Source organism: Daktulosphaira vitifoliae, unplaced genomic scaffold, assembly GCF_025091365.1.
Source record: "Daktulosphaira vitifoliae isolate Bord-2020 unplaced genomic scaffold, ASM2509136v1 Scaffold_1, whole genome shotgun sequence".
Taxonomy (NCBI): domain Eukaryota; kingdom Metazoa; phylum Arthropoda; class Insecta; order Hemiptera; family Phylloxeridae; genus Daktulosphaira; species Daktulosphaira vitifoliae.
Genome location: NW_026099572.1, coordinates 59,032,313 through 59,045,103, shown reverse-complemented (window position 1 = coordinate 59,045,103; position 12,791 = coordinate 59,032,313). Strand labels below are relative to the sequence as shown.

At 25.4% G+C, this 12,791-nt stretch overlaps 1 protein-coding gene across 1 annotated transcript in view; it reads left to right on the top strand.

The window, feature by feature from the left end:
- LOC126908679 (E3 ubiquitin-protein ligase RING1-like) overlaps window positions 1–10,744 on the top strand; it is a 34,492-nt gene extending 23,748 nt beyond the window's left edge. The window contains exons 22-24 of the mRNA XM_050690968.1: window positions 5,049–5,069; window positions 9,820–9,846; window positions 10,279–10,744. Coding sequence (XP_050546925.1) covers window positions 5,049–5,069; window positions 9,820–9,842 — 44 coding nt within the window. The 3' untranslated portion in view covers window positions 9,843–9,846; window positions 10,279–10,744. The remainder of the gene's footprint in view (window positions 1–5,048; window positions 5,070–9,819; window positions 9,847–10,278) is intronic.
- The last annotated feature ends 2,047 nt before the right edge of the window (window positions 10,745–12,791 follow it).

Sequence of the window (12,791 nt, the reverse complement as noted above, 5' to 3'; positions counted from 1 at the left end):
AGAAGAATATTGTAATCAAATGTAATGTGGTAAGTTTGTTTTTAATATAAAACATTTTATTGTTTGAAAAAATTTCTTATTTTTTTAAAAATAAAATCTAATTGTGATAATTTTTGAAATAAATTTTTTTTATTCATTATTTTATTTTAAGACTTGCCATCAAATGATGATGAAAAAAAATCAACTGTTATCATTAAACGAATATATCTAAATTATCCAATAAGAAGAATGTGTGTCAACAGAATAATACAAAAATTCTAATATCGTTAATTAATTTAATTTACCATCAACTATTTTATTTATTTATTAAATAATATACTAATTTAATTATAAAAATTAAAAATTTTTGTTTCATTTATATCTTTATTTAATTTTATTAAATATTGTGACCATTGTAAAAGTATCTCAATAAATTATTCTACAAAATTATTCTCTTTTATAGGTGTCTAAATAAATAATTATTTAAATCAATAATAACTATCATTATAATAATTATAATTAAATAATTATTAATACTAAGGTGCTCATGATGTTTCAAAGAGGACGTTCATAAAAAAAATTTTACTAATACTACCTATTTCTACTATATATTATCGTGTTTGAAAAGTTTTAAATAAAAAAATGTTAAAAAAGAATCTATTCGAGAAAGTATGCAGTATAAAACTTTTATTTTGAATTAGTAGAAGTATAAAATAAATTGACTTTGTCTAGGTGGCCTATATTTATTAAAACACAAAGAAAATACAAATGCTTAAATTCTTCAGATCTAGATATTTTTATTCGCATCTCCACTACTTGTACGGGAAAAACTATATAGTTGAAATAACAACTTAAATAGTTTTCCAACCGAAAAATATCGTTAATATTGTAGTAAATAGCTGAGTAGTTATTAAATAACTTCGATATTAGTATGTTATACATTTTTAACACAGTAGTAAGCAATTTTTAAATTCCTAAGTAATATAATAATCTCATATAAAGAGATAATGCAGGGTAAGCATATTAACAATGGTGGTAAAAGAATATATAAAAGGAAACAAGAAGAGTAATGGAAAATTGACGTTTTGACTAAGAAATGTCTAGTTATAGGTTTGGACGTTTAGTATGTGAAACTTTGTATTTTAAATGGCTTAATTTATATTGTATTACATTATTATATTGTAATCTGATTTTATGTTTATTATGTTTTGTAGATAAAATATAACTATTCAAAAACCTGCACGTAATGTAAATATTTTATATCCGCTGTGTTATTAAAATTGTGTATGTGTGTGCGGCTTGAGTCTATGTTGGATTGCTGTTCCTTTAATCGATCTTAACAATTGGTGTACGGGCTGGCTAGTTTTTGGGCTTAACCACCCTTTAGTAGGTATAGAGAAAAGGTAGTTTTGCTAGTGGCTGACGAGGAGCCATCCTTCAGTCTGCAAATTTTGAGCTAAACCGTGCTGACGGGTCTAAAATCTACCCCTTCAGTCAGGGTCGAATTTAGGAATTTTACCGCCCCCCAAAAAGTGTTGAGTTGGGTTTTTTAGTTGAGCAAAAAAAAAAGGTCTTCAAAACAATTTCCCTTGTTTACATTAGACATCAATGGGACCATGGATGGGGGGTCCAATCCCCATAGACCCCCCATAAATGTGCCCTACCATTGTTTTAAATCATAAATTTTTTTTAAGATTAAGAAATGGGCCATTTGATCATTAATAATTGAATTATTTTACAAAAGTTAGGAATATTAACAATAGAAAAATTATTTATAAATATCATTTATTAACATAACAACAGTTAATTAATAAGCAAGAAAAACAATTACAATTTTTTTCTACTCTTAATACACGAAATTTTTTTAATTACCTCATCATAATTTATTATAGATGTCAATTCACCTTTAATTGACAATAAACTAAATTATTGAGTTGATCCTCAGATGTACTAGATCTTAGATACGATTTAATTCTTTTTAAAGTTGAAAAAGATCTTTCCGTTGAACAATTGCTTATGAGAGTACATAGCAACATTCTCAAAGCTATATCAATATAAGGCTAAATGCTTTGTAATTTTTCTGTCTGATAAAAATACAAATCTCTTGAATCGTTTTCGGAATACCATCAGAAAGGCTTTTTAAATGTTCTCTTAAATGTAAACATTCATTCACAAATGAAGGTTCTAAATAAATTTCAAATTCTTTTTGAAGTTTCGTAGCTTTTTTAAATATTTCTGGTACTGAAATATTTGTTAACTTTGAACAGCGCACCGCTCGCGTATGTAAAATAAACGCATATCAATTTTCGTACTTAACGTCTTATTTTAATTCTATTTAACATCTTTTAGTGATAAAATATCACGCCCGATCACTAACATTTAGATATTCGCGATAAAAAGATTATTTTATTAATAATGTAATTTTATTAAGATATTGATAATATTTGTGATATATTAGTAACATTAATGATTTCTAGGATATAAAATATCTAGACCCTTTCTATTTCAAAATATTACTCTTTTCCATTANTTAAAATTTCTAAACCCTTTATATTTCAAAATATTACTCTTTTCCATTAAATAATGAACATACTATCAAATGAATAATCGATTTTAATTTTGTTTCGTATTTATCGCTGCCTGAGATGTTGCAAAATATAAAAAGTGATTTTATTTGGTTTGATTGGTTCATTTAATTAAAGTAAATTATTAAAATTAATTNATCATAACCCACTCTATTACTTACAGAATAAATACGTTTAAATTTTTTTTATGATTATTATCTTTAGTTATACATTATTCTTGAATTATTAAATATGCAATACTTTTTAAGTTCATCCCTTATGCCTTGTAAGTTGTAAACTTTGTTTTTTTAAATACTAATGCATATTTTGAATTTAATAAAATGTTTGAGTTTTTAATTTAACAGTAAATTTGACGGGCATTTGAATTTTTAATAAAACTTTATTCGTTTAATAGATATAAACATTTAAAGTTTCAAATTTTTTAATTAAAAAGGGATTACAAATACAGGTAGCTAATTGGTTTTTTATGACAACGATATCGCAGGTACACAGAATTTATCATAAATGGTAATAAGGCACATTGTTATATACAATACAGAGAACGTATCTAAGGATAGTCATATTTCTCAACAAACACTCAATGACTGTGAGAGCGACGTCATAGAATCCAATTAGCTACCTGTATTTGTAAACATTCATGTATTATACATGTATATTAATTCAAAAATTTGAAACTTTAAAATTTTATATCTAATAAATGAATAAAGTTATATTAAAAATTCAAATACCACTTACTATTAAATTAAAAACTCAAAGATTTTATTAAATTCAAAATATAAGTTTCCATTTAAAAAAACAAAATTGACACCCTCAATTTATTTTTAACATTTTGGAAATTCTTCGGCTCACCCACAAAATTTGTCGGTCCGATCAGATAAGTTTAATTGTGCCGATTTGGGATTAAATATCGGTTTTTAGCATTTAACTTGTAAATCAGTGTTCTTACAAAAAAAAAAAAAAAAATTATTGAAACTGAATTGTAAATCTAATTGTTTTGTATAAATTAAGTTATAACAGTTTTTCTTCTAAATCCATTAATTTTACAGAAAAATGTTAAAATACGTAATATTTCGTAAAATTGTCGAAATTGGTATATTTACGAATATTTCATTATATCTGACGATATACTTATGATTGGCTTAAATGCATAAGTATCCTTATTACTCAATATTATTGTACAAATTTAAAAAATTTGCTACGTAAAATATAAAATGTAAGATTCAATATAGTTCCCAAATTATAACAAAAATATAAACTAAAAATTATGTTTAAATGTTTCTTTTTTACAATTAGGATATAATTATCTATGCTTTTGGACACATTAAAAAGTAACCCAACTTTTTAATCGTTAAACTACTGTTAAACTACCAAGAAAATCAACTGGGTCATTTAGTACTTTAATAAAGCATACAATTTATTTCAGTATAAATAAAAATTACCACTATTGATATGGAATCGTAAAAAATATTACATACTGCTCTTCGGCAAAGATGAAACTACAGTTAAAAAAAAAAAAAAAAAAATTAATCACTCACGAAACGATAAATATCAAAAAAATTTGTATTAAATTTTTTTAAATAAATCTAAGCAATATATTGTTTGGCTCATCCAACGAGCTTAATGAATGGTTCCAGGAGAGTGTATTTTTAATTTTTTATTTGAGCCACTATTTAAAAAAATTATAGAGAACTCTAGCAATTATTTATAATTGTCTCGGAAATATCCGACTCGCAACACTTCCCGAAAAAACTAAAAAGATTTTTTGTTACCAGATTCTATGGATGAAGAATAACTTATAATTATATCATCTGATAAATAAGATAGAATACTTTGCGTAGAGTATACCTTATTTGCATATAACAGATGATAACTAACAAAATCTAGCAATAAAACTCATATATTTAGTAAAAATTGTAATATTATCAAGCTATCTCAGCTGTAGCAATAAAACGAAAGATGACATTTTTACTTATTACTTTTATTTTGTAAAATTTAATTTTAAACATTTTTTGTATGAAATTTAGGTTGTACCGCATATGATTCGTCAGATATAATGAAATATTTGTAAATATACCAATTTCGACAATTTTACGAAATATTATGTAATTTGACATTTTTCTGTAAAACTAATGAATTTAAAAAAAATGTTAGAATTTTATTTATACAAAATAATTAGATTTACAATTTAGTTTCAATAATTTTTTTTTTGTAAGAGCACTGATTTATGAGTTAATTGCTAAAAACTAAAAATTAACTTTTTTGACCGATTTCCAACCCTAAGGGGTCACGGGTTAAATTTATCTGATCGGCCTGAAATTTTTTGTAGCCACTTTTTATATGTATACACACAAATTTGCGGGGTGAATTCGTAGAATTTCCAAAATTAAAAAAATAAATGACACCCTAAGCTATATACAATTAATAGTTTTATGTATTCTTAAATTTTAATACTTTTAATGATTAAAAAAAACCTTCTATATTTAGATGATGATGGTCATGGTGATGGTAAGTAAAAATATAAATAATATTAAGTCAAATATGAATAAATAGTAAATTTTTTAATAATATTATTTGTTAAAACATTGATAATAATTATTAATATAGAATTTTGCATTCTAAATATATAATCAATTTAGTTACTCTTTATGATAGGAGCGTACGATTCCTAGACAGATTTTATGTCAAAGTAATCCTTGTAAAAAAATCTCGAGATACAGAGGCCATACACATTACTCTTGACAAATTGCTGAAAAAAATTAATAAATAATTATGCAGTTATCCATAATTATTTAACTATCCATAATCATTTCCATCAGTTACTTAACAATTCAATATGTTAGGTATTATCAATATTGTTTTCATAAGCAGTTTAATTATTATATTATTCAAATTTGAATTTTAATAGTTATATTTACCACCAGACATAAAAGTATCTTGTGTTTTTTGTTTTCTGAATAANAAATGTATAAGATATAATATATCATATATATATGTATATTATGCTAGGAAAGTTTTTATGAGAAGCAGATCAAGTCAAATTTTATAAATTTTAAGTTACTTAACAATTCAATATGTTAGGTATTATCAATATTGTTTTCATAAGCAGTTTAATTATTATATTATTCAAATTTGAATTTTAATAGTTATATTTACCACCAGACATAAAAGTATCTTGTGTTTTTTGTTTTCTGAATAATAACCATTTTTGATTTGTTCAACTTCTCACAAAAATCATCCACACTAGGGTGGAACGATATATTGAATATGTTGATGATTAAATTCTAATAGAAACAAAAGGTGCAGTTTAGTTTTCTGATTATGGGGGGAAAAAAAAATTTTAATATCTTTAGGTGCCGCAAGAGGGTTGAAAATTTGACTATGATTTGACTATTAATCTATACTATTCACAGGAAAAATTATAGAACTAAATGATTACTATAAAAAATGTTATTAGCAAAAAAGCCATTATATAATACTTAGTCATTAGAATTAAAAAAACAACATATTTTTATCATTACCGTTGAAATCGTTTTTATTAATTAATTTAAATATTGCAGATGAAATATTCAACATACAATAAAAATTTTTGTATAAAAATTGTTTAGAATTTTCGTTGTGTGTATCATATCTTTTACCAAACGTAGTTGTTATAATAGAGTAATAGGGTGGATTGAAAAACTAAATTTTGATTTTTAACTTACTAATAGTTGGGGAAATATGTATTTTAGTTCCTAATTATTACTTATAAAATTTAACTAGTCTAGTTTAAAATTAAGAAATGCCGCAAGACATTTGAAATATAGTAATATTGTTTTCTTACAATATTACATACATATATTTTATTAATGTATGTAATAAAATATATGCATGTAATATTTCCATTTCTATTTTCATTTAATCTATGCTCTATCTTATCATAATAAGTTTATGATTGGATAATATTTCATTGTCACTTCAATAAACGAACTTGCTTTTGCATTTAATATTGCTGTGCATCCGTACGAAGTCGCGTTTAGTTAATTTTATGCGTAATGTGTGTTAAATATTTGTTAAAAATGGCTGGTGTATTGACGAGAAATAAATCAAAATGTTTATTTTTTGAAGATGCTAAAGAGTTTAGTAATAATGTATTATCAACTTATGAATACGTTATGTAATATTATTTGTATGTAAAACATCAACTTAAACCCGATATTACTTTATAAAAGTCAAGTGTAAGCTCTATAGCTGAAAGTGTAGCATCTAACATAGAAAATATATGGATCAAAGCATCAATTCCAATAGTATCACACACGTGAGTATTACAATTAATTAAAACGTACCATGGCAAGTATCGGAATATACTCAAGTTAGCAAAGGGTAGGGCATCTTGTGAGACGTATAAAAAAAAGTGTAAAAACTCCAAACTGAAGCAAGAAGTAATCTTTTTGACATTTCGGCATGTAAATGTGGTGATTTTAGTACATGTATATGTGAAATATCTCTAAAAATTCCAAATATTGAACAGATATTTATTAAAGATCAAAGAACAACTAGAAAAATGTTTATATCTTTAGTTGACATTTCACTTACTAAAAAGCTTAAAAAAAAAAAGGTATGAGAAAAGAAGTTGATGCAAAGCGAATTAAAAAACATAAGTTATTAGAAACTTATGATACGTCCAATTTAGATGAAATTAATATTGAATTTGATGATTCTGTTGAAATTAATGATAAATATAATAATTCTGACGAAGATTTTACAATAACTTCAAAACCATCAACATCATCATCTGATATAAAAAACTCACAGATGAGACTTAAGTTATCAGCTCTAGCTTTGGCTTACGATAGAATTGAAATTTCAGATAGATCAACTGCTAAAATTTCAAGTGCTGTACTTCAGGTCATAGGTATTATTTCAGTCGATAATAAAAATAGTGTTGTAGATAGAATGAAAGTCCGAAAAGCAAGAGAAAAAAAAAGTTTAGATTTACACAAACTAGAAAATTTTATATAAGATAATTTTAGGATTATATTTTGATGAACGTAAAGGTAAAACTATAATAAATCATCAAGAGGAAACTAAATATTATCGAAAAATTATTACTGAAGAACATATATCACCAAGAACCAAGATCGACATACATTGGTCATCCAACACCAATAAGTGGATCTGTTTTAGAAATTAAAAATAGTATTATTCATTTTTTGGAAACAAATAATTTAAGTACTTCACAAATTATTGCGATTGGTTGTGATGGCAAAGTTACCAACACCGGCTTTAAAACAGGAGTAATTCGTCAAATAGAAGTATATTTAAAAAAACCTGCAATGGATTGTTTGTTTACTCTATTCTAACGAGCTTCTCTTACATCATTTATTCAATCAGCTAGATGGGAAACCATCAGGGCCCAATGTATTTTCCGGATTACTAGGCAAACAATTAGAATTATGTCACAAACAGCCAGTAGTTGAATTTGTTCATATTGAAGGCAACTTACCTTTTTTAAAAAATGAAGTAGATTTAAGCTATGATCAAAAATATTTGTATGAAATGTGTCAAAGTATTTCTAGTGGTAAGTGTAGTATTGATTTATCTAGAAAAAATCCAGGGAAGCAAACCCACTCTTGGTGGCTTACTACTGCAAATCAAACTTTACGTCTATATATTAGTACGAGTTCTCCAACAGAAAATTTGAAAATTTTAACTGAATTTATTTTAAAAGTGTATGGTCCCACGTTGTTTCACACAAAAGTTAATCCATTTTGTACATCTTGATCAAAACATCTTTGGAGGACCATAAAATTTTCACGGTATCTACCTAATAACTTACTGAAAATTATTGACCCTGTTATTCAACGAAATGCGTATTTTGGCTCACCTGAAAATATACTGATATGTATGTTACTCGATAATCATTACGCCATCAAAAAAATATCTTTTTCCAAAATTATTAATGCTCGGCAGAATAAAAATGATCAATCGATTCGCTCTTTTGAAATCCCACCGTTAAATTTTAATGCTAAAGACTACGTTTAACTAATTGACTGGGGAAAAAAACAAGTCACTGAACCTCCACTTATATGTAATATTGATCAAGACACCTTAAGACAAGTATAATTTTTTTTTTCACTTAATTTTTATAATAACTTAAATTTAAATTGTATTTTGGATTGTATTAAGTCACAAGAAGAAAATCTTAGACATTTTTTATTTACCTTGTCATACTAAAGATGTTGAAAGAAGCGTAAAATTAGTAACAAAAACATCTACAGCTATATGCGGACAAGCTAGAAGGGATGGTGTTATAAGAGCTAGTGAGTCTCGTAGGATTATGCCTCATTTAAATTCCAAAATTATTTTAAATTTAATTAAGTTAATGTTTTTACTTATATACAAATTTAATACATTACAATAAACCAAAAATATATTTGCAACTTTTAAATAATGTGTTTTGTAAATTCGTAAAATTTTGTAATAATATTGAGATTATGATTTTTTATACATATATTAGATTATGAACCACACTTTCTAGTAATATTAGAATTTGCAAAATAACACTTTTTTTCGTTCCACTCTACTATTAATATTCCTGTAAATTAATTTTTTTATATAGGGTGATCTAAATAAAAAAATATCCGGTCGATAAAAAAACTTGAACCAATATTTTAAATGGTATTAACACTTTTATACTAAGTTGGAGAGAAAAAGACCTTTTTTGCAAACTAATACTTGATTATAACAACTACGTTTGGTAAAAGACATGATAAACAATTAAATTCTAAACAATTTTTATACAAAAATTTTTATTGTATGTTGAATATTTCGTCTGCAATATTTAAATAAACTAATAAAAACGATTTCAACGGTAAAGATAAAAATATGTTGTTTTTTTAATTTTAATGACTAAGTATTATAGAATGGCTTTTTTGCTAATAACATTTTTTATAGTAATCATTTAGTTCTATAATTATTCCTGTGAATAGTATAGATTAATAGATAAGTGACAAATACGAAAAACTATCCTCATTGTCAAATTTTCAACCTTCTTGCAGCACCTAAAGATATTAAAATTTTTTTTTTTGTTCCCATAATCAAGAAACTAAACTGCAACTTTTTTTTTCTATTAGAATTTAACCATCAACATATTCAATATTTCGTTCTACTCTAATCCACACGTATATAAAATATTTTTTCCATATCTATTTAATGTAATACATGTACTGAATGTACACGTTTGACTTAAAATCAGTAATTATTGAAATCGTTTTAGATGTAAAATGTCGGCAAATGTAATGTGGTAAGTTTGTTTTTAATAAAAAACAAAAAAATGTTTTGAAGAATTTTTTATTCTTAAACAGAATACAATTGTTAAATTAAGTAAATACTTATTATTTTACACTTAAATTTAAAATGAAAATAAAACCAATAGTTATTTTTAAAAATTGATATATTTTCGAAAGCTAAAATCAATTATTAAGTAAGCGCTCTTAAAAAAATTACATTAAAATATAATTTTATATAAAAATAATTATTTATTTTATTGTAAAGATAATATCGAGTTAAGCATGATTTTTGAAGTAGGGAATTCAAAATAAAACTATTATTTTTAAACAGTCAAATAAATCTAGTTGGAAACCAAGTCTTATGAACCATTAATAAAAAACATAAGAATATAAAAAAATATCTTTTAAAATAGAAAATTTGGCTAATATTTATTTACTTAATTTAGCTAAAACTATGGTGACCGTTAAGAAAAGAAATTAATGCGAATTAAGAAGAATGAATTAAACATAATTTATTAATTAATGTTAACAATGTATAAATTTACCTAAATATATGTAAAATATGCTTGCTATAAAAAAAAAAGATTGTAATGTTAAATATTGTTAATATTAGAGCAATTTGAATGGCTTATTTGTTTTATTTTTAATATGTACATTTTTTTTTTATGTATTTTTCTTTTATAACATTTTTGTATTCATTACTAATATTGGGGTTTTAACAGATAATATAAAGTTAACATAATTCTACTCTATAATAAAACGTTCAACTATATATTTTTAATTATAACTATTCTACAATTCAATTTTCTTTTAAATTTATATTTAGATATATTCAACCTTCAGTTACTTTAACTAAATAAATAATATATTAATTTTACTTGTTGGGAATTGGAGTTTCTTATTATTAAGTTTACATTAATTCAATTTACAGAATCATAGAATTTCTTTTCATATATATTATGGTTGCTATTCTTTTACATCCAATCTTTCAATACACTTATTTAAAGAAATATAAAAATGTATACAACGAAACTGAATCAACAACATTTTAAGAAATTTGTATAATTTTCTAATAACAAAACTACTTTTGTTTTGTAAAGAACTAATAATTTTTTTTTCATGTCTTTTCTAATATTATTAATTCAGTTAAAAATTGAATAAGTAAATCATAAATTGTTCACTTTTCATATTTATTTATTAAAATTTTTTTTTTTATAATTGATTGAAAAATTCTATTGTTTTACTTTCAAAATGATGAAATACAATTTATCAAGTTTATAATTATAAGTCATATTCATTTAATTGTACTAATTTAAAAGTACAATAAAATACTTAGTTTTCTCATCAAACGAGAGATTTGGATTGTTAATGTTTAACAGTATGGGTATGGATAGATAATGGTGCTTGCGCATTCTGCTGTTCGGACGCCTTACCAGCGGACGTTGTATTAAAAAAAATAATATGTACTGTTGTCAAATAGAATAGGTTGGGTAGTTTTTCATTTTTATGATATAGTAAACAAAAATTTTGTTCACGTTTTTTTTTTAAGCAAAATTTCTTTCAAAGTGCATAAAGTTTAATTCAGATAATCAAGCTGTAAATGTTTTTCAAATATTCATGTTGTTAATTACAATTCACAATGCATAGTATAGTTTAACACGTTCAAGTTAATACATAAAAACATTGTAATCAAATTGATTATTTAAAATGCACTGTTCATATTAATGTTGGAAATTCATATAGTTTTTTATTACATTGATTGAAATATTTTTGTTGAATGAATACAGCGTCTAGTAAAACTCACGCGGATCGTTAACGTTCTTTGTTTTATTTTGTCACAAGTCAGGCTATGTCGAGGAAAAGGAATAAGGTGAATGGACTGCATTAATGAATGTAGAATGAATTTTCAAAACATATAACAATAAAATGTATTATACATGAATCATAAAATCTTATATACACCAATGAAGATAGGGGGACACTTGAGGTGACTAATTTTATATCGAGTACAAGATATGCATTGACGTATTGCATCTCGCGCGAAAAGGATCCAAAATCACTGTTTTATTGCAGAAGAGTATTATTTTGGACCAGCGAGTAAAAAGTCGGTATGGTAATAGTTAATCATCAAGGTGGTCAAAACGTCACATTTGGGTAATAATAGCGGAGCAAAGAGTACCTCAATCGTCCATCAACGCGTATTAATCTATCTGCTTCTAAAAACGGAGCCAGTTGAGCTATAGACGGCGGTTTGATTGTGTATGGTACAGAACGCTTTTAAAAGGATCTAGTTGACCAGTTATTATAAATATCATTGATTATATTATTTCGTGGGATAGCTGATCACTAGCGTATTATTTTACTCACCCCCTTGCCCACCTAACATTAAATCGGTGACCACCGTGTCGGTTTTCATCAATGTACAGTTCATTGTCAGTCAGACATTGTTTCATGTGTCTTTCTTTCCTGTAGCAAACGCCATCGCTTTAATAGTAAATTGTTCGGCCGTCGTACGCCATAATTTCTATTATTTGTTGTTGCACCCTTGTGCTCAAGTTTTCGTGCCCTTGCACGCCACCAGTGATTGGGCTCTGACCATCACTAAATATCTTCATTGCCGTCGTCGCTTTTCGCCGTCTGTTCTCATCTGCAATTACATGTCTGGATCTACACTCTGACACGTGATACTCTGTTGTTCGACACCATTACCACAAGTACTCATACAGTTCACTCATCACTAACAACATCTTTATCTATACAGCTGAGTTTTATATTATTTTTAGTGATATTTATGGTTTGTTTTAATTGAGATTAACTATTTGTTTTATGCCGCTTAGCCAGCCATTAGTATTTAAGGCCCCCTCTCGTTACCCCTTAATATTAAGATACCCTCGAAAGAATTTCTAATATATGTGTTTATTGTCTACTCTCGTTACTTATTGGATATACCATTAACCGT